Below are 23,393 nucleotides of genomic sequence, written 5' to 3' on the forward strand. Positions count from 1 at the left end.
CCAGAGTGTTGTCAGATTTTAAAACCACATGAAATAGCAGTAAAGAAAAATAACACATTAGGAGTACGCTAAATCCTTTCTACACGGGGTGTTTTGTTAAGCAAGATGAGGCTTAGAAGACTCATTTCCTGGGCCTGTAGAAGAGTTCTGGGATCAGTCTACAGAGGATGGAAAGACATTTTATCTAAATGTGGGAAATAAAAGTATATGGCGCTACCCAGCAATGATGTTCTTGCCCTGTGCGGTGGCAGGGTACCGTGTTGTCCAATGTATTCAATTCAAGCAGGTGCCAAAAGCATCCCTGTATCAATCAAATCACATTACAGCCATGGTATGTAAGCTTCACTGCATAGTGAAAGTGCAGTAAGCAAAGTTGTTTCAACTTGCTAATATAACTCTACAAATAAAGCAGAACATTCTTGATTCTGTTTAGAAATTGCTTAAAACAGACCTTGATTGCAAACCTTCCTACCGACGCTGGAAGGCAGCTGCAAAACATCATTTCACCTTTTAAAACTGGACCCAAACTTCCCACAGACTTAGCTGTTGAAACCAAACCAAGCCCTCTAAAATGGCTTTGGCTTGTCTACACATTTTCTTTCTTTTTTTTTTTCTTTTGTTTTCCACATTTTCAAATATGGACATTTTGCGTCCAAACCCCACAAATTCACAATGCATTCTTCCAAGAATCAAAACAAAAAAACCCCACAATAGTTATAGGAAACATAAAATATTTCCTTCAGTTTGTGAAGTGTGACTGACAATTAACCGAGGAAACTGGTCTTGATTAACATAAAATTCTGACCTTTAAAGAGAACATTCATTACTGCAGAAAGGTAGACACTGCGGTATATAGTGGAATGAAGTTTTACACACAGTTTTACAGGAAACATCCTTTTTGCTCTGACCGTAACAGAAAAACATAGCTGCCTATGAATTGCTTACATGCCATGCAGTGAAAAGTGTGGTTGAAATCTGGAGCAAACCCAAAGATTAAAAGCACCACCTTAAAAACATTTACTGAAGAGGCAGAAAAGTTCACTCTGAGGCTAAGTAGCTCGCATAATCGAAAACTTTTATCAGAGTTTACTCTAGGGCTGGCTACACAGTGCAAGTGCAGAAAAGACCGAAAGCTGAGTGCATAATTAAGCAGCTAATGTCTTTGAAGTTACATAAACTATTTGGTTACTCCCTCACACTCACCACGGCGTGTTCTAAACCTGAAGTGCTTTAATTGATGGTGGTTTTAGTCCCCGGGCCCTTGTGGATTTCCTCATCAGAACTCTAGTCAATGATTCCTGCAAGGATTTGTTATAGAACAAAGTGAATTCAAAACACTTTCTTTTTACTATTGACGAGCCTTTTCCAGTCACGTTTGAGGAATTTTTCTACCCTTCACCTTTTACTGTTTAATTTTAGAAACTGAAGGAAATGGTGTTGCATAAGTTTTAATTTGTGGGTATCTGTGAGTTTTTTTTTTCCTGAAAGAGAAAATAAGTTAAGTTGCATAAAAAAGAAGAAGAAAGATTTAGGAAAGAAACTGTAATGTCCAGGGTACAATAAGGGTGCCTACCGGAAAGGGAAGTTTAGGTAAACATTATTCCCATGGTATTCATAGATAGTGTATAAGATTACAGATATTTTTAAAGCATTTGTGGCAATGTCTTTGTGGCAATAAGTCTAATGACAAATGATGGCCATATGCTCTGCCCCCTGATTTTTCTTTTCTTTTCATTTTTTTTTTTTGAGACAGGGTCTCTCTGTATAGCCTTGACTGCCCTGGACTCATTTTGTAGACCAGGCTGGCCTTGAACTCACAGCGATCCTCCTGCCTCTGCCTCCCCAGTACTGAGGTTAAAGGTGTGCACCACCACACCCGGCTTGCCCCACTGATTTTGTGTATAGGATTTTATTCTAAATTCTTATCTAAGAATTCTTATGAAAGCTCACAGCTCTCCTAAGGGTAATCAGTAATGATCCAGAGATGCAATCAATTGTGTAACTACTAAAGGAGGCACAGTTCAGGTTTTAATTAACATGCAAGGATATCTGAATGCCACAACCAAGCTAGAGAAGAGTATGTTTAGGTAAATATTTTTATGTCTTAAAATTTTGTGGAAAATAATTATAACCATTAACACAGATTATAGTTTTCTTTGGGGTAAAATGGAGTTGACTTGCTTGGGTCAGTTGCTGACATAAAACCTTTAAGGGGAATTTTTAAAATATTTTCTTGTTACATTAAGTAATAAACATTTAACTTTATAATATAAGAAAAATCTGATCATATAAAAAAGCATCATAAAATTGTTTTAGATATACAGGGTTTTAATTTTGAATTTTGAGAAGTTTAAGTCATTTTAAGTCCAAGAGGTCCGAACTAGGTCTATCTGCATGGATGCAAATCCTCTGCTGCCATCTTCTGGAACTTTGTGACTTTGCATGCCAACAAGTTTTATCTCCCCTCAGAGAAAGTTTTCCTAGGAGACAAGAAAGGAATAATTACATGCCATGGACCACCCTAGCTGGGTGTGGGGGTCCCTGGGATGAGGGTCCTGAAGTAGGTGGGTAAAGAATAGGCAATGACAAACAGAAAGCAAACACAGAGGCAGTTTGAATTCTGAGTGTATTTTGCAGCTCTCAAACAAGGGTTTTTTGTTTGTTTGTTTGTTTGTTTGTTTTTGTTTATACAGAATGAAAAAAGTATCACAATTCTTAGAGGATGTGTTTAATGAAGCGATCATGAATAGAACATAGAGGATGTGTGCAGCGAAGCAATCATAGGTAGAGCAAGGAACATCATTAGTATTTGATGCACAGGAAGTTACAAAATTCTCCAAACCGAATGACATAATTCCAAGAGCAGGTTAAAAATTCTTATGGTCAGTAATATCTACCCTATATTACTGTGAATCTTCAAAGTGTGATTTTAAGCTATTTTAAGTCTTTTTAAGGTTCCCTTAACCATATACCAAAGCCCACATAGCCATATGAAATCTTAGTGTTGGGAAAACTTTCAATCATAACTCTATTTTGTAAATAATTCATAAAGTAAAGCACTGGTTCTCACGGAAATAAGATCATGGCTAATGACTCCATCTCAAAGGATGGTCTCTTCATCAGTTTCTCAGCCTAGGCTATCAGGAACATCTTGTGAATAGGAAGAGGAACAGAATTAATGAATTGCCACAAGAATTACAGCTCAATGTTTTTTTCTCCGGCCATGAGTTCCACTGCCAGCTCCAGGAGACGTTCTTATTTTGAAGTTAATGCCTCAACCTGTGGAACTTGTCACACAGAATCTACTGCAGGTGGTGTGGCAATTACATTCTCAAGTCAGAGCAATGATAAACAGAGACTGGCATCCAAGATGTACTGAGTGAATCATTTTATACCAGGGACCTCCACTTGGCTTCTGGATATACCTTGAACATACTGAAAATATTGGTCTTTTAATTTTTTTTCCATATTGCATTTTCTTGGGCTTGCTGCAAAACTGGGTTTTATTTCCACAAAATACTTATACTCTTTAAAATGCAGAAAATTTACTCACCAAGATAGGAAAGATGTTTTCTTCAAGGCTGTCAAATACAAATAGCCAAAACACTAAGAATGTAACATTTACATAAATCCAGATTGTGTCATGGCTCTTCTTGTTATAGGTAGTCTATTGCACATATGTATAATAACATAAATGTATATATAAAAATAAAAATGTTTAATTAATAAAATTTTTAATGCAGAAAATTTTAAAAATAGAGAGAGATGCACATTAGTAGCCACTGCTTTCTGTCTTAAAACCAAATCTGACCTAAAGGTAAAGTGCAGAGAACAGAAAGACACTAAGCAATTGGAGAAAGGTTGGCACCTTGAAGAGCTACACCCAGACCGGATAAATATAGATGCTATCTGCTCTAGGAGACCAGCAAAGAAATAAAACACTGGGTCGGCATCTTACCCAAAAATAATGCAGGTTTGCGAACATGAGAAATTCATTAAAAGTGAAGATTCCATACAACTTCACGCCATTGCCTGGAACATTTCCAGGGAGAAATGACTTGTTGAATCTCCCTATGTCTCCAAGTACTATGGCACTTCTTCACTCTCTTCCGTCACGGTTAAGGTCAGGAACAAATACCAAGGATCTCGGTCCCTCTCGCCTCCTCATCCCACACTCACATGGCAGCTTCCCCTTCTCCCCGCCAAGTTCAGTGCTGGTGAACGTTTGACTCACGGGTGGAAGGGAGTAGCTGAAGCCCTGATTTATAGCACTGTGGTATCTGCTGACTTAAAATCCTTCCACCACGGCTGATCTAAAGCTGTCGCCTTGATGGCACTAAAATCCCAGTGAGAACTGGATGTGTAGAAGGGACTCTTGTGGGCAGGCATGACTCCAACATCCCTCCCTCTGCGGCCAGAATTGCTGTGTGGGCATGACGCAGTCCTCTGATCTAGCACGTTTAGTTTCTCTATCAGTGTCCTTACAGCCACGCCCTATTGGTAGATAGGTACTCACTGTTCTTCATTTGGACTCTCAAAGTATGACTCAGATTATGTTGTTTATGTGAGTGTAACAAACAAATGGACATTAAGCTTAGATATGAAGGGGTTAAACTCAACAGACACTTGAAGGGGTAATATATAATTTAGAGAAAACCATAAAGCTACTGAGATTTTGTGTGTCCACGCACTGCATAGCTTCTTTTTTCAATTGGGATATCTGTGAGTTTTTGCAGAGCTTTAAAATTACTTTTCCATAAATATGTTTTTCAGTTATTCATGAACTCACTCTCTCAACAATTATTGGTCTGTAATCAACAATTCTGATGTCATAAAACATTACTGTTAACATATAGTGAAGCTACTTGAAAATATTGACACAGCACTAAAAATTCTGTAGCTTACAATGTGACAACAATGAAAAGACATTGTGCATTAGGTCCTGTGGAGGAGTTAGCCATTTTAGATGGGCTGTTTTTGTTTTCTGTAGCTTTCTAAAGCATAACTATGCCATCTACTAATTATTACCATTAATTAAGAGTTTGAAACAAAGTCAAATGCATCCTGTAGGAAAATAAAATCATTTTTCAAGAGCCCTCTTCAAAGACAATTTTGGAGATTTTAAAGATTGTGTGTGTGTGTGTGTGTGTGTGTGTGTGTGTGTGTGTGTGCCCAAATGTATTCCACTTTTGTGGGGCTGTCAGTGGAGGCCCAAATGAGCTTTTGGATCCCCTATAGTTGGAGTTACAGGTGGTTGTGGGCTCCTTGATGTGGGTGCTGGAAACCAAACTAGGGGTCTCCGAAAGAGCAGGAAGCACTCAGCACTTAGCACTGCTGAGCCACACCATTGGGGTTGATGTAATTTTATTTCCATAAGTCATGACTAAATTAAATTTATATCTGCCAAATGGATACCAAACAGATACAGCCTTTATACGTTATCTGAAACTTAGTTCTTCCCATATGAGGAAATTCTGGGTATCTGTTTGATAGCAGCACAGGGGCTTTAACAGAATCATATCTGTTAATAAAATATAGGTTAGAAAAGTTAATGGTAACAGTGAGACTAGACAATCTTTTCCTTATGCAGACATTGACTTAAAAATAGTTAAAACAACACAATTAAGCAAAGCAATTATACCAAACAAGAACAAGTTGAGAAACATAAACTGAGCTTTTAAAAAAGATCATTGCAAGTATTTATTTAGAAATATTTTCTTACTAAACTCACATTTATTTTTATGTTCATTTAAATTTTCTATGTTTAAATTTATTTATTTATTTTTAGCTTTTCGAGACAGGGTTTCTCTGTGCTATCTTGTCAGTTCTAGGCCTCCAACTCACATCTCTGCCTGCCTCTGCCTCCCAAGTGCTGGCGTTAAAGGCTTGTGACATCACACCCTGCTACAGGCTCATTTATTAAATCTACTTCAGTGTTATTTCTTTAGAAATAATTACTAAGTAAAATATTGTGGAGATATGGAAACAACTAGTTTAGTTACTAGTTAATGAATTAATTTTTACAAATTTTTTCAAGTTAAACATAGCTGAAATCTATGTAACAAAAATTTTAAGTGTTTTGTGAAATAATATTATTGATGATAATTAAATGATAACGATAATGATTCTTTCAGCAGTACATTGTCCTCAAATCTACTCGGCTTTATTTACTGACTGATTTTTACCAAGGCCGCTAAATGTAGAAAGGGGAAAATTTCCAGCACCGATGTGAGACAGGCTCTTGGCTATATGCACACGGGATACTTTTGTGTCTCTCTCCGTCTCCAAGGAACTGCATTAGTTGCAAGAAACTCTCATATGTATGCAACTCTAGTTGTTTCCCAATATTTTGCTACCTATTGCATTCAGTATTCACAGCAACCCCCTAAGGAAGTCATTATTATAAATTATTAGTTTCTTATCAAAACATAGATACCTTAATTTGCAAACGTCAAGAATCGAACACACAGTTTGCCAACGCTACTTCTACGTTATTCTGTCGAGTCCGCTGACACTGCCAGGACTAACTAACAAAACGAAGCTTTGCCTCTTGGCTACGCAATACCTGCATATAAACAAGGACCAAAAGTGAGCATGAGCAATCGAGCTAGGTTTGTGAGACTTGACGCCAGAGGGCCTGTTCAGTCTCCTAGGCAACAGCCACTGCACACACTGCGATCAGACACCGGTACACCGGTGATGTCACTTCCTTGGTCTGTGCGGTTGTCCCAACGACGCAGGCGGAAAGGCGGTGTTGGGTACCCAAGAGACCAGGCGGTAAGAAGTCACTTCCTCCCTGGGACGCTGTTGCCTAGCAACCGCCTTCCGCCTCCATCTTTTGCCCCGCCTCCTGCCTATTCCAGTACCTGGTTTCATACACTGCCAGGCCGGGGCCGGGGGCGACGTCGCTACTCAAGCATAGCCGCTGGGTTCTCAGGTAGTCACAGGGATCCGGGTGCACGGGGCGCGGGGTGGGTGCAGGAGGCTCGGGCCACGGTACATGGAGGAGCCGAGGGGACCGTGCTGGGTGTGCGCCGGCCTGGCGCGTGCTGGGCCGGGAGCTGCGCGGAGCGGGGGACGCGGAGGCCACCTGGCCAGCCCCGGGCACTCAGGGCGGCGGCCGGCGATCCGAATGGGTCTCCTATGTCGCGTGCGAGACACAGAGACTTTAAGGCAGCCTGGTGTCATGCAGCTTGGTGTGGAGACCTCTTTGTGTGTGACAGAGAGCTAAGGAATGACTTGGAGAAATGTCGCTGCTGTTTGAGGTTAAGCGTTGTTTTGAATAGGGTTTATGCAAGCCATTTTCCGGGGCAGTGCGGGGGAGGGAACCTTGACACTGACAGTCCTCTTGGTTGCATCTAGAAGTAAGTCATGCCAGCACCTGCAATGCTCTGTGTGTGTGTGTGTGTGTGTGTGTGTGTGTGTGTGTGTGTGTGTATGTGTGTGTGTGTGTGTGTGTGTGTAATAATGAAAAGGTAAAATTATTTAGCAGCATTTGGTGTTTATGTTCATCATTAAAATAATTGTAGAACAGTATCTTTATGTGTTTTCTTTTTGTGATAACAAATTTGTTGAGAAAATGTTATATCTTTTCAAAAATCCTGTTTACATTTTTAGGTGAACCTATTTCTTTCATATATATACATATACATATATATATATATTTCAGTCACCATCATAGGTTGGAGGAATTATTTCAACTATTTATTAACTATTGTGTAAAAGTAGAGGAAAAGGCTACACACACTATGTCGGATGAAATCTTCAGCACAACTTTGGCGTATACCAAGAGCCCTAAAGCTACGAAGAGAACTTCTTTTCAGGTAAGATACGACAAAGCATTTGGTTTTGGTGGTGCTCGGACTCAGCACTTGTTGATTCTTAGGAGGTCCAGCGTGAAGCGGGAGGAGGTGTTGCTTCCCTTTCACTGTGTTGTGGGCGATGGGTCAGCTTTGGGCTCCTGAATTAAAATTCCCCTCTGTGGCTACCCTGCCTTCTATACTGGCTTCCAAAGCTGAGAATAAAAGAGCGACTTCAGAGTCTGTCTCTGTCTACACTTGAGTTTTCCATTGTCAGCATCACGAGGACTTACTGTTGGGTCAGCTACACTTTCCAACTCTTCTTCCGCGTTTGCAGTGCTGGTTATGTTTACCTCCGCAATCTGCTTAAAGTGCCGGTTCGAGGCCGAGGGTGTGCCTCAGTGGGAGGTTATCTTCCTGTCATGCTTGTCAAACCCAAGCCCTGACCTCCCCAAAAAACGTACTCGTCCATAACAACATGTCAGTTTCTAACATATCCTGTCTAAATTGATGCCCCTATCACTTATTACCACTTAGCTCAGATTGTCACCTGCAATTAATTTACCTAATACGAGGAGTAGTCACTTCCTGTTTAGCTACAAACTCCATTAGGAGATGGCTCCAGTTCTGCAGTGAGTCTGATGACTTGGGTACTGAGCACCAAGTAGTCTTAGAGAAAACGTAGGCGAATGAGGCTGAAGTGTGAAAGTGGACTAATCCAGTATTACTTGTGGACAAATTTCTTCTAAGTAGGGCACATCTCTGCTTCAGTGGGAATTGATATTAACTCATCTCATTTCAGGATGAGCTGATCAGAGCAATTACAGCCCGATCAGCCAGGCAGAGGAGTTATGAATACTCAGATGACTTTGACAGTGACGAGATCGGTACGTAAGAGAATCTACCGGAAGCGGTTTCCTGCGTTTTCCTACCTTCGCCTATCCCTAACCCTCATGATAAAACAGTGCCTGTGAATTCACTAGTTTTGGAGTGAGTTATGAAGACACCCTTACTTTCCAAGAAGCTTATGAATTATCTTTGCTCATTTCTGATTATGAATTTAAAAGAATATATAAATCCATTACCAGGTCTACATGAAAATAACGCCTTAGGCGTAAGCTATATTGGAAAGTAGTGCCATGTTTAAGTTCAACTTTGAGAATTCTCCATCTGGACGGCAGCCAGAGCTCAGAGCATTAAAACTTGGTGCTCAGGTAGTAATTTTGTAATGCTCCATGCAGACCAGACCTGGGGCTTAATAGTGCATAGAGTAATGACTTTTCTGTTGCTGCCGTAAAACATCATGACCAAAAGTGACTTACAGAAAACGAGTTATGCTAGTTTACAGTTTCAAAGGATGGCAGTCCATCCCAGGGAAGGACCCAGCAGGACATCAAAGGCACGGTGGCAGGGGCAGAAAGGTGAGAGGTACCTTCAACAGTAGATGCCCACGAGCAGACAGTGAACTGGAATTGTGCCAAGGCTATGGACTCTCAAAGCCAGCCCCAGTGATGTGTTTCTTTGAACAAACCAGTACCTCCCCGACAAACAGTACCATTAACCGGGAACCAAGTATTCCAATTCCTAAGCCTATGGAAAATGTTGTCTTTCAGACCACTGCTTCATGGCCAATGCAAAACACATTTAGTCCAACTTTAAAACTGCCCATAGACTTCAACATTTTCAGCACTGGTTTTTTTTGTTTGTTTGTTTGTTTGGTTTGGTTTGGTTTTTTGTTTGTTTTTGGTTTTGTTTGTTTTTTGTTGTTGTTGTTGTTTTTGGGTTTTGGGGTGTTTTTTTTTGGTTTTTGTTTTGTTTTGTTTTGTTTTTTGTTAGTTTGTTTGTTTTTTAGTTTTTTGAGACAGGTTTCTCTGTGTAATAGCCCTGGCTAACCTGGAATTGCTTTATTGACCAGACTGGCCTCGAACTCACAGAGATCTGCCTGCCTCTGCCTCCTGAGTGCTGGGATTAAAGGCCTATACTACCACACCTGGCTACCACACACACACACACTCACACACACACACACACACACACACAGACACACACACACACACTTTTCATTACTTTTTAAAAGTCCAAATCTCTTTTGAAACTGAGGGCAATCAATTAAGTGTAACCTCCTGAAAAATCCAAAAGCAAATTACATGCTTCTCACATATGCTGGGGCAGGACATGTATAATCATTCTGAAAGCGAAGAAACTTAGCTGGGCAAAGCCCTACATAGCTCTGTGTCTAGGGACTCTAGTTGGCTGTGTTCCTCAAACTTTTCTGCCCGCAGCACACATCTGTCATTGGGGCTGGTCTTAAGCTCACATGTAACACTCTTTGGTCGGTATCTCAGGGTTCTGCATCTCTATCATCTTAGGGTCCCCCATAGCCCCAAGCCTCACTTTCAACCTTTCACGCAATGACCTTTTGAGTTCTGGGGGGGACCTCCCACAGAGACATCTGTACTATAGCTTCCTGGCTTAGGAACCTCTCTAGAGCCCATAGGAGGAGAATCTACGAACCCCTCACTGTTTCATGTGTCCTGGCTCTAAAAGTCAGTACCAAGTGGCTGACACTGCCAAGTCTAGCCGCAGCTTGGGAAGGGACCTGACTCTTTAGAATCACACCTTTTTGTAAACCAAGTTCCTTTCTAGTGGCAGGAAATTCCTGCTGCTCTACCACAATTGGAAACTTAACTGCTTAGCCAGGAGGGGACTGGCTCTGAGGGCACCCTTCCCTTTGTTCCAAATCTGCTGTCTGTCAGCACAGGCTGGGCTGGAGCACTAAACTTCCCAGTGTTGTCTTCTCCAGGCTGCTTTCTCTCTGCCCCGTCCCTTCATTTTTCTTGTAGACCTACAGAAGCAAAGTCAGTAACAATCATGTCACCGAGTCAATGGGACAATGTCTTCAAGTTTTCTCTACCAAAGGAACGAGCCCATTGCTATTTAGTTTAGTGTGCTGTTTGCTTTCTATTGCCATGATAAAGCACTAGCCAACCCCAGCTTGGTGACGAAAGGGTTTATATGGCTTACATTTTCCCATGGCAGTCAGTGCAGGAAGTCAGCCAGGAGCTGGGAACCGAAACAGCCACCGTGAAGGAACACTGCTAAGTGTTAGTGTTAGCTTGCTCATCTTGCGGTCTCATCTTGCCAGGACTGCTGACGCAGGGATTACGCTATCCACTGTGGGCGGGGCCACATGAATCCTCAGGCAAGGTCTTATGACAAGGCTTCCTGATTGTTCAGCAAGATACCAGAGGAATGGCCTCTATCCCAGATCCTTGTTTCCTCCTAAAACTTCTTGAGCTGGACCTCCACGGTCCCCGTTACTCTCAGAACGTCAGTCTTTTAAAGTCTCCTTGCCGCGTTTAGCTCTATTCCAATCCACAGTTCCAGGGTCTTCCACATTCCTCTAAAGAAGAGTGTGATCAGGTTTCTAACAGCAACAGCCCACCCTCTTACCAGCGTCTGCGTTAGTTACTTTTTTGTTGCTGTGATAAAACACCATACCAAAGTGATCTGCGCAAGAACGTTTTATTTGGGCTTCTGGTTTCAGAGAGGTGCCTTTCCATCACAGTGGGGACAGTGTGGCAGAAAGTTGCAGGCACATGGAGCAGGGCCTGGGACCTGACAGATAGCATCAACAGCAGACAGGAAGCAGAGAACAAACTGGAAGTGGCTCACGGCTATGCATTCCCAAAGCCTGCCCTTAGCGCTGTCATTACTTCCTCCACAGGATAGCGCCTCCCACTACGTTGTCACCAACTGGGGGCCACGTGTCAAAGTAATGACCTACAGGGATCATTCCCAGTCAGACCCTCGGATGGGCAATTTTGAAAAAAATAATAGACTCTTTGCATCTATACATTAGCTTGGTTTCTTTTTAGTGAGCAAAATGTAATGCTTCAGGCTGCAGATAGAAGCATATAGAATTCTAAATTTGAAATTAAATGCGCTATTTTGTAACATTCACAGGATACTTGTTCTCTGGAAATGTATTCTGAGTAGCCGTTAAGTCACGCCTGCCTTGTTAATTGGTGCTCTCTATTAGCTGGTAGTATTTTGGGGTGGGCCTACACTGACCAACCTCTGAGGGACAGATACTCCTATAAACATGGTTCTGAGGGCACTTGATAAAAACGTTGAACAAGTTGGTAAAACTCCAACTTTTATTTCATAAATGCCCACAAGGCCCACCTAGATTAGCTATTTTCAAGGGCTACAAAGTAACTTTGGACTAGTTTGGGTTTATCGGTTTATTTCTAGTCATTTCTGTTCACAAAGATATGGATTGCTTTTCAAAGAAATGGAATATAACCTTTGAATGTTTAAAACACGCTGCCGAAAACACCTTTTCTTGTTCATATTTCAGTTTCTTTAGGTGAATTTTCAGATACCTCAACAGATGAAAGTCTAGCTAGAAAAAAGATGAATGATTTTCATATATCTGACGATGAGGAAAAGAATTCTCCAAGACTGTCTTTTCTGAAAACCAAGAAAGTAAACAGTGATATACCCAAAGATGAGCAGGGACCTGTCATTCGGAACAGTGCCGATGTCTCGCCAGATGGTCATGAAGATACGATTGGAGTCTCCTTTTGCAGATCTCAAAATGATGATCCGGAAGCTGGAAAAGCAACCATTACAGTAAAGCCTAAACCCAGGATTCTCCCCATCAGCAGAAGTACATCCTCAGGTAACTTGGCATCATTTGTCACAAAAATGCCCTTGTATGGCTATATATATATATATATATATATATATATATATATATATATATATATATATTTCCAATTTCCCAGCCATAACATAGTAACTGCAGCTGCGAATGGCCGTTGACTATTATTCATGCTGCAATCTTTGCTGGGGCCTGAGAGAAGTCGGTGCAGCTGTGGCCACCCGCAGCTGTGGCTCCCAAACACCTGAGGCATCCGATTCAGTTCTGTTTCCAGTCAGTGAGCGGCAGTGAGTCTGTTCTGATCCCCTCCAGTCATTGGTAAAACTTGGGGTGAGTGAGGTGGAAGACAGGCAACTAGCATGCGCAAGGCCCTGGGTTCAAGGTCAGGCCCAGGAAGCATGGAAACACTTATATATCAATATTTTGTCATTGTTCGTTGATGATGCTTCCAGTCTCTCCTTGAGAAAACCTTTCCCATGCTGCCAATCCTAGGAACTTTAAAAGGAGAAGGTATAGCAGAGAACACTAGAAAAGTGCCCAAGACACTGATACAGAAGTGTTGCCACATGTTAGTTACGTGTGAGTCAGGCAAAGGAGGGCTGGCAGCTCCAGCTTCCTGAGTAGGAGGACGAACCTGCTTTTCTTGTCCTGCAGCGTTGTTTAAAAGTCTTTTGAAGTAACTAAAAAAATACCATCAAATGCAGGCAGTCAGCATAAGGAAGTTGAATTAGCTTCCTTTTTAAAAATTGTATCTAGTTTTATTTTATGTGTATTGTGGTGTTTTGCCCACATGTGTGTCTGTGGGAGGGTGTCGGAGCTTGGAAGACAATCGCGAGCTGCAATGTGGATGCCGGGAATAACCCTGGTCCCCTGGAAGAGCAGTCAGCGCTCTTAACCACCGAACCATCTGCCCTGCCTCTTGAATTAACATCTAACCTGAATTTTCCAAGTGTAGTGAGGGAATCTTAGGTAGAAAGAAACATAGTTCAACTTAGTTATTAAAGAGCTATGAGAACCGAGGATATAGTATAAGGATAAAGTGTTTGCCCATCATATGTAAAGAGGACTGACAAGAGAAATAAATTTTAAAAAAAGATAAGGTACACAAAAAAGAAATGTGGATATAGCAACAACATTTAATCTAAAACAGCTGGATGTGTACGATTACCAGTTAACTGTAGGTGTCAAACAATACCTAGCTAATGCATTTTACAGTTATGCTAGAGCCTGGTGTGTTAGTGAAGACATGAAGTCTTAGTGCTTAGAGGGTGAGGCAGGAGGATTTCTGTGAGTTTGACGATAGCCTGTGCTTCATTGGTGCCAATTAAAACAAAGACCTTGTCTTAACTACTGGAAAAAGTGAGTGGGAAGCAGCAGTAAAGGAGAATTAAGATGAGTAAGACAATACTACTATCTAACCACAAGGTGACAGCAGCATTCTAAATGCATGGGTAGGTAAGGCGCAGTCAGTGTTTCCAAGGTAGATGATCACGTTTGGGTTGAAACAAAGCATTTCAAATGAGAAGAACCTACTTTTCTTCCTGAGAATTTGAAAGTATTTCTGGATGTGGAATTGAGGCATAAAATATACCAAAGATGTCAGGTTTTTCAGTTTGAAGAATAAAAGTTGAGGGTAATGCCCTAGAAAGTGCCTGGCACAGAGGATTCAGGAAGGAGCTGAATGAATGGATGAGTCCATGCCTGATTCATTCATGAACAAGGAATGCACGTCCTGGCTTTAGCAGTACTCTAAAGTCTTAGATGTCTTCTTTCCTGCAGTGTTCCGGAACTTGATACTTGTAGTGTGAGATGTTCCTAACACTTGTGAGGCAGAGGTCAGTGGTAGAGCCCAGCCTAGCCTGCAGGAAGCCCTGGTTCCTCCCGGCTTACCCCACAGTATTCCACTGAGGCTTTTCTCTGCTCTTGTCCACATCTTGTTCAGACCACCGTAACTGGGCCCTGACTAGGCAGAACAGCTGTCACAGGGTTGTCATTGCAGCACTGTTGCGAAGGCCTTGTGGGCATGTCGTTTCTGCTTATCAGGCAAACTATAGTCAGGGCATTTCTGCGTCCGCTTCAAGTCTACAGTTACTGGAGGTTTTACCTTGGGCATAATTCAACCCTGTCCTCATCATATTCATTGGCAAAATAGAGATGTTATTTTAAACACCACTTGGTTCAGTACTCAGGAGTAAAAATCAACAATTAAATAATTTTCTGCCTTTGAAGTGCTCAGAAAAGTACTGGAATAAATGAAATATTAATATTTAGCATCTGTTCATAAGCAAGTTGTTCTATCTGTCATCTATCTATCTATCTATCATCTATCACTATGTGTATTAAAAATATATTGGGTTATCTCATGCTACAAGCTGATGTTAAGCAAGAGTATAACATTAAAACAACTTACCAGTTGACCAAGACTTTAACTTAGTAGGAACGTATATAAAAATTATAGTAAGAGTGGTGGAAAGTAGATGTCTGAGTTACCTAACACATCAAGAAAGGTTTCTTGAGGAGGAAGAAAAAAAAAAGAAAGTGTGTCGTATGTGTTGGGGGGGTGTCTGTGATACAATAGTACAGCTGACGGTAGTGACAAAGGTAGATCACGACATACTTATTAAGCTACAGAAACATAGATGATGTTAAGGAGAAACTTCCCCCAAGAATTCCAGTAGTAATTGATAAGGCAGTGAATACAACTGGAGGAAATCCTTAGCCCCACCGTTAGTGGTCACCGAGCGCTGAGTATTTGTCAGGTCTGTGCTGTGTACTTTAGGAATCTTCTAGTACCTTCTCACTGGTTCCACTCTTGTTTCAGTTTGTTTCTGTTGCTGTGATTAACACCCTAACTAGAGAGGAGTTGGGAGGTGTGCCTTAGTCAGTGTTATTGCTGGGAAGAGACACCATGACCAAGGCAACTCTTACAAAGAAAAACATTTCACTGGGGCTGGCTTACAGGTTCAGAGCTTTATGGAGGCACACAGGCAGACACGATGCTGGAGAAGGAGTCAAGGGTTCGACAGAGAGAGAGAGAGAGAGAGAGAGAGAGAGAGAGAGAGAGAGAGAGAGAGAGACTGACTGACTGGGCCTGGCTTGAGCATCTGAAACCTAAAGCCCCACCCACAGGGACACACTTCCTCCAGCAAGGCCACACCTCCTAATGCCACTCCCTCAGCATTCAAATGTGAGTCTATGGGAGCAGTGCCAATTCAAATCAGCACAGGGAGGAAAGGGCTTATTAATCTTCCTGGGTAGAATCCATAATCATAGGCAGCCAGGGTGGTAGCCTCGCTCAAGAACCTTAGGCAGGATCTGAAGCAGAGGCCGTGGAGGAGTGCCTAACACTGGCTCGATCCCCGTAGCTTACTCAGCCTGCTTTCTTATAGAACCCTGGAGTACTTGCCGGAGAGTGGCACCACCCCCAGTGAGCTGGGTGTTTGCACAGTAATCAGGAAATGCCCCCACAGAGTTGCCTACAGGCCAGGTTCTTGGTTGAGATTCCTTCTTCCAAGACATGTCTTAGAAGTATGCCCACTTCACAAAAACAGGCCACACCATACCCCAAGGTTAGATAATACTGGGGGCTTGTGGTGACAACTAAGTGTCAGAGCTACAAGGGAAGCACCTAAAGGGGTGACTCACAGAAAGTGAAGGTAGAGTGGGGGATGCTTGGGACAAGAGGGAGCAGACCACTGGAGTTTCTATTCATAGTATAAGGTATCCGTTCTACAAGACAAACGTGTTCTAGAGATTAGCTCAACACTGTGCACCAGAGAGTAGCCCTCATGATAAGAGCCATTAACACCACACAAAGAAAAATACCTCCACAGCTTCTTGGCACAGTGAAAAATTGACTCATTATTTCCTTGCAGCTATTATCCAATATTTAACTGAAGCTGGGGCTTGAAAGCCGCACACACGCGTGTCAGAAGAGAATCTGGGAGATGTTTTCGGCAGGGAGATGTGCCTTAAAACAGGTGTGGTTGTACGGGGTCTGTCTGGGCCTGCCTGAGAAACAGCTATGGTCGCAGTATCCCCAGAATGTAAGATCCAAAGTGGAAGTGCCAGGAAGCAGGCAGCACAGGTGGCCAGCAACAGGACAGGAGCACCTTGAACCTTGTTCACTGGCCTTTGAGCTTTAGTCACTTTAGGGTTGGAGGAGGAGGAGCCCCAAGGACTATGCAGAGAGCAAAGATATGGTTTACTGCTCGCATCAGGGCAGCGGTGCTCAGAACCAAGCAGGTAAGAGCTAGCAGAGTGCATGACGACAATTCAGTAAGTGAGACCAGCTCGTATCATATGGCATCTTTGAGTATAGTGATGCTTTGATACACAGGGGAGCAGTGACAGTAACCTCAGCTGTTTCCTACATGTTGGGGTGAGCATCGGCCAGAGTTGATGAATAGCTAAAACAGACAGTGACATATAGTGACACCCTTTTGACATGGCTGTGGACTCTTGTAGCAACATTCATAAGCCATTTGTAGTCACAGAGGAAGTGGGTGTTAAGTCAGTTTTGGAGTTATAAAAGAATAAATTGGGAGAAGTAAATACATTGAACAGGTGAAATCTAGGTAAAAGGTACATAAATGGAAAATCTCCCCATCAGTGTTTGGGAGCTAAAAGTATACCAACGACAGATTGTTTTACATTTTAGAAAGAATAGAATCCAATGTCTTTAAAAGTTTCTTTTTAAGTTTCTATTAATATATGTAATAAGTGTATATGATGCTGGGGACTGAGCTCAGTTTTCCTGAGTGCTAAGCACCCTGTGTACCACCATAACCACTGAGTGCTAAGTACCCTGTGTACCATCATAATCACTAAGTCTAAGCACCTTGTGTACCACCATAACCACTGAGTGCTAAGTACCCTGTGTACCATCATAACCACTGAGTGCTAAGCACTTTGTGTACCACCATAACCACTGAGTCTAAGCACCCTGTGCATTGCCTTAAGCACTGAGTGCTAAGCACCCTGTGCACCACCATAACCACTGAGTGCTAAGTACCCTGTGTACCACCATAACCACTGAGTGCTAAGCACCCTGTGCACCAACAAACCACTGAATTCTAAGCATCCTGTACACCACCATAACCACTGAGTCTAAGCACTCTGTGCACCACCATAACCACTAAGTGCTAAGCACCCTATGCACCACCTTAACTGCTAGGAAAGTTTTTTTGGATGGAGGACCTCTCAAGCCAGTCAGCTCTGCATCCCTTCCTCCAGTGAGAGCCCTTCCGTCTTCTGAAGGCCAGCATCATTCTCCGCAGGCTTGTGCCACACTACCTTTGTCATTGTATGTATTTAGAATGCTATCCTTTCTCTACCTACAAAGCCCTTGGACGGAGCCCTGGCTGCTAAAAGGTTAAAAGAACTGGTATTGTATGGAAAGCCTGGCATCTTTGAGGCATCATTTCATACAGGCAAGGTTGTGTGGTGGTTTATGTCTTTAAAAATGTTTTTAGTACTATAAGAACCCATAAGATTGAAATGAACTTTTTATAAGACGGAATGAGACTAGCCAATTACAGATGGCAGCAGTTCTTAGGTTTTGCTTATGAACTCTCGGCTCCCTGTGCTGCATGCACTGGAGCTTAGGGAGAAAGGTCTGCTCACCGGATGCTCCAGGCACTTGGCATCTCCTGAGGCAGCTGAAGCTGAGTCAGTCAGTTTCAGACACTCACCTGGAAGCATTTCTTTTTCAGGGGAGAACAACAGCAGTCTTGAAGGAGATGGCCACTTTAAGCCTTCGCCTTGGCCAAGGAGCATGTTAAAGAAGAGCAGCCACACTGAGGAGGGGCAGAGACCAGGCGCTGATAAAGACCATCCCATGAGCGAGGATGCTGCTCCCACACCATCCCTTCCAGGGCAGAATGGCACGGAGTTGGAAACTGAGGAAAAAGTGTACTTGGAAAACCTTGATCTCGAGGTTGGTGTAATGAGGAGCTATTGACTTGGTCTTCAGTTCAGACCGTGTGTGTGTGTGTGTGTGTGTGTGTGTGTGTGTGTGTTGCCACTAAAAAGCTATAACATATCAATTATATTGAGATGCATCCAATTTCAGAGAAAGTAGAAAGTGAAAATACTTTGTTTTTCTGGATATTTTTATTGTAGCCTATCTTGAGTTAGAATAATTTATGTGATTTTTTAATTCATCTTTGAGTATATAATTTTTGGTTAGGGACAGTTCAGTTCCGTTCCCTCATTTGGCTGCACTCCCTCTCAAGAGTCAGACTGTTCTGTGTCCTGTGGACCTTGATGCATCCCCAGGTTTCCATGAGGAGCTAGGATTGCAGTGTCACCAGGGAGATCACATGTCACCTCTCTGCATTTCTCCCTGAAGAGCCATCTTCCAGCTCGCGTCTCAGAGAAGTCCACTCATCTGTCACCTGCTGAGCAGATCTGGGAAGCTGATCTGATCTGTGAGCAGCCTGGCCGGGTTCTCACCTCTCTGCACTCCTCCACACTGTGGGGGGTGTGTAGGGATGGCATGGATCGGCCTCAGGACCCTGAGTCCATGGGTTTCAACTTTGTCACACCCCAGTGACGGTGTCACATCTTCCTTAGAGCTAGCTGACAGTTTTGATCTCACTTTGCGGCTCCTCTGCCTAGTTCTTAATTTGTTCTGAAAAGTCAGCAGTGATTTTGTGTATTAATATAATTCCCTGCTCAGTTGAGTATGGGGTTGGCTTCCTGTAGCTGCTAGAACAAACCGCCACAAGCCGGGAGACTGACAAGAAGAGAAATTTTGTTTTCCTAGTTCTGATATCTAGATGTCAGATTCTCTCTAAATGCCCTCAGAAGGGGCCTCTCTTCTTGTCTCTTGCACCTTCTGGTAGGTGCCAGCATCCATTGGTCCTCCCTGTTCTAAAGAGCCATCATACCATCCAGCCCTTGTCACCATGCCTTGTGCCTCCAAATTCTGCTTCTTTTCCTAAAATAAGTATTATCAGAGTTAGGGCAGTATGTGGTCATATTAACTACAATTCCATTTGTAAATCTGCTACTTACAAACAAAGCACTCTGGGTGGCCATGAACCGGGCAAGGGGGTACCACTTATATGGGTACAGATTTTTTTTTTTTTACTTTATGTTCATTGGTGTTTTATTTGTGTTCGTCTGTGTGAGAGTGTAAGTTCCCTTGGAACTGGAGTGACAGACAGTTGTGAGCTGCCATGTGGGTGCTGGGAAATGAACTCAGGTCCCCTAAAAAAGCAGCCAGTGCCCCTAACCACTGAGCCATGTCTCCAGCCCCACAGGTACAGATTTTTAACTGTAAATGTTTCTTGTTTTAATATCCTGTGACTTAAAAATGTATGTGATGTATGTGTGTGCTCTTTCTTAAGTAGAATCGTATTATGACAAAAATATAACAGGGCCACCATATCCAGCCATCTCCCTACTGCCTGAGCGGTGGCCCTGTTCTTCCCTTCCAGGCCACTTTTCTCATGTTTGTCCCCACACGCATGCTTCTCCTCACATTCATGTGTGTCCTCGCACGCATGCTTGTTTGTCATCACACTTATCTTTGTCATCACACTGTCTGTAAGCCATGGACGGCTTCCATGCTGTGAGGGTGTCTTAAGGCCTTATCCGCATGCTCTGACACAGCCCATAATGGCGAACTATTATCCCGCTGGCCACTATTTTTAACAATTAAATGTTCCCTATCGCTCACTCTGAGTCTCCCTGGCTATGCTCCGATGCTTCTTTAAGGTCAGAGGAGATTACCCACGTAGTGAGGCCAAGCTTTCTCTTCCCTGGGTATGCAGCCTTTGTCTCTTTGCTGGTCAGTTCTGAGTGTGCTCAAGCCCCTTCATCTTTGTGTAGTCTCTCACTTAATGATTCACTTCCTCCTCTGCCTCAGATGTCATACCAGACACTGACGAGGTGAGAGTGAGAGACAGTTACTCCCTCTCCGTGTCTTCCTCTTGCTTTTCCTCAGTGTGCACGTGCACACCTGTGCGCGTGATTGATGCTCATGTCATACACTTCCTGGCTTAAGCCCTGACTGAACATGGTCTTGCCATTTTTGTGGTTTGATTTCTTACTCGTTTGTTAAACCTTCCATCTATATATGTATGGGGGATATTGCTCTATAAGTTTTTGTTCCTCAAGCTGTTATAATCAGACTTAAGTGTCAGATGGGATTATTTATTTATTGTGTGTCTGTTATTGTGGTTTTTATGTCTGTATTTTCTTTATTTGCTAGAAGTTTGTTATAAAACAAAAGATTATGAAAAGTTAAATTAGAATATTCACCAGTAAAATTATTTGGGACTGGGATTCTCTCTGTGGGGACATCTGTGCTATTAAATTTTTCCTTCCTTCCTTCCTTCTTTCCTTCCTTTGTTTCCTTCCTTCCTCCCTTCCTTGTTTCCTTCTTTCCTCCCTCCCTCCCTTCCTTTCTTTCTTCCTTCCTTCCACTCTTGTTTCTGTCTTTTTTTACATTGCATTTTCTAATGTCATTTATTTGTCAGCTCTGTGCATCTGTGCATGCTGTGGCTTGCCTTTGGTGGACAGAGGATAAGTCTGTGGAGCTTAAAATCTCTGGCCTTACATGGGTTGCTGGAATTGAACTTAGGCTGCCAGGCTCCACCAACAAGCGCTTTATCTCCTGAGCCATGTTGCTGGGCCCTGGTTTTTCACTCCTGAGAGTTTGGCATGTGCTTGCTGTGTCAGGTCCCCAGGAGCTGAGGTTATAGAGAGTTGGGATCTGTCCTAGGAACTGAGCTAGGTTCCTGTGAAAGAACAGGAAGCATCTTAACCCTTGAGCCAACTTCCAGCACAGAGACAGGGTTAATGATCTTATTGCCTCTGGGAGTCCTAGGGCTAACCTTATATGGTAAATACTCTTTTATAGGACTCGCTCTTACAAAGTCTGACCTCATCTTCCCTCAAAGAAAGCCCTGGAAGCTGCACTTCACCAGGATCTCAGGAAAAGGTGTCCATAAAAGGTAGCCACACCTACCACTATATTTTGTTTGTGATCTCTGTGTTATTTAATGTCCTGTCTATTATATATAAAAATGAAAGATTAAGGCAAATGATAGAATCCAAGGTACCAGGCAACAGATGTTATGTTATACAGAGTTTATTAAATGAGCATGGGGGGAGAAGGAAAGAGGGAAGGGGTACCCCAGAGAGAGAGAGGAGAGACAGAGAAAATAAAGAGGGGGATAGAAGAAAAGAGTGGAGAGAGGAAGAGGAGGAGGGAGGGAGGGAGGGAGAGAGAGAGAGAGAGAGAGAGAGAGAGAGAGAGAGAGAGAGAGAGAGCCATGTGGAAGGTCTGTCTTTTATACGGCCCCTGGGCAGGGCCACGCCCCTGTGGCAGGTAAGCAGTGACATCACAGGTAGGCAGACCAAAGCAGAATCCTAACACTGTCCGCAGGAGAAAGTATATTTTGCATGTTTAGGGGGAAAGTTGGCATGCTTATTTTTGAATGAGTTTTAATCCTGACTATGCATTGACTGGGTGACTTTAGAACCTAGGAGTTAATATCCCAGCGCAACTGATTCTCCATGGATCCTAGTTCCTGTCTCAAAAGGCTGCTGTGAATGTTAAGTGTTTAAGTGCTTTTTATGCCTCCAGCATACACTCTCAAGGGCAACCGGAGCATCATGTGTATGTTGCTTTAATCACGCAGACAACACAGCCTACTGGCCTCCCGGATTGACTGTTTTACCCAGACGTAGTCACATGGACAGAGTAGCAAGCCTCTCTGGGCCTATGAGTTAGTCTTACATAACCATGTGGTTGTGAGAAATTTGAAAGTTAGTAATGCATAAAAAGCCCCGAGAACACTACCAGAGGAAGCACATATTAACTGTGAGGTGTGTGTGTGTGTGTGTGTGTGTGTGTGTGTGTGTGTGTGTGTTGCTAATGTCTCTTTTTTAGTGTTGTAGCATGTGTAGCCTGACGCAGCTGGAAGAAAGAGCTGTTTGTAGAGCCTGCGCTATGGGACTAACATTCACTCAGTGCTGAGCTACTTGGTTGCAGTCAGCGTGGCCCACACCTAGGCAGGCCTCAGAAAAGGGGATCTCAGTTGAGGGGAGGCTTCCGCTGGATTGGCCTGTAGGCAAGCCTATGGCTCATTTTCTAAGTCAATGGTGAATGTGGCAGGACCCAACCATTGCGGGTGACATCACCCCTAGACTGCTGGTCCTGAGAGGTATAATAAGCGAGGTGAGCAAGCCATGGGGTGCAAGCCAGTAAATGGCATTCCTCTATAGGCTCTGCTCTAGTTCCTGCCTTGAGCTACTGCTCTGTCTTCCCACAAAGGTAGACTGTGATCAGCTCATGGAAGCCACATAAACCCTTTCCCTCCCAAGATAGTTTCGCTCAGTGTTTTCTCACCGCGACAGAGAGGCAAACAAGGACAAGTTCTTACGACGCAGTGTAATTTTTGTCATTTTACAGATTAAAAATAAAAACTGAAGTGCAGAGATACTGAGACCCAAACCTAAGGTCAGTGATGGAGACATAGTTTGACTCTTTGACTATTAGTCCTTGTTTTTTTCACAGCTCCAAAGATTCAGTGAATTCAGTCATGGATGCTCTTCAATTGAGAACAACTTTAACGATGATTGTTACATTTAGTTACCCCCCAAAACCTTCCCCCTTCACCGATAGCTATAATGAAAACAACCGAATCGAAACTTTTCAGTGACTGGAAGTTAGAGCTTAGTGGAAGTCAAAATTGCTGTCACACGAGGACTGTTGGCTCCTTCCGTTAGATGTCCCCAAGTGCCAGAGTCAGTATAAACAGAAGCAATTGTGTGAATGCCAAACTTAGTCCTCTTATGTAGACTTTGAGCCTGTGCTGAGGAGCTCTGAGTGTGCAACAGGCCAGCCCTTGGTGTCTTCTTTATGTGAGACTTATCAGGAAGGGCTGAAGCTGACCTGAGCCTGGTTA

At 42.9% G+C, this 23,393-nt stretch overlaps 1 protein-coding gene across 2 annotated transcripts in view; it reads left to right on the forward strand.

The window, feature by feature from the left end:
* The first annotated feature begins 6,804 nt into the window (after positions 1 to 6,804).
* The window catches only part of MAP9 (microtubule associated protein 9), a 33,936-nt gene continuing 17,347 nt past the window's right edge, over positions 6,805 to 23,393 (forward strand). The window contains exons 1-6 of one of the 2 annotated variants that reach the window (XM_084769703.1): positions 6,805 to 6,937; positions 7,670 to 7,823; positions 8,602 to 8,686; positions 12,163 to 12,486; positions 18,183 to 18,406; positions 21,341 to 21,434. In XM_084769703.1, coding sequence (XP_084625829.1) covers positions 7,749 to 7,823; positions 8,602 to 8,686; positions 12,163 to 12,486; positions 18,183 to 18,406; positions 21,341 to 21,434 — 802 coding nt within the window. In that variant the 5' untranslated portion in view covers positions 6,805 to 6,937; positions 7,670 to 7,748. Of the gene's footprint in view, positions 6,938 to 7,617; positions 7,824 to 8,601; positions 8,687 to 12,162; positions 12,487 to 18,182; positions 18,407 to 21,340; positions 21,435 to 23,393 lie in introns of both variants that reach the window. The other variant, XM_084769702.1, reaches the window with a different exon arrangement.

The sequence above is a fragment of the Acomys minous genome (assembly GCF_964271855.1).
Source record: "Acomys minous genome assembly, chromosome: 19".
Taxonomy (NCBI): Eukaryota; Metazoa; Chordata; class Mammalia; order Rodentia; family Muridae; genus Acomys; species Acomys minous.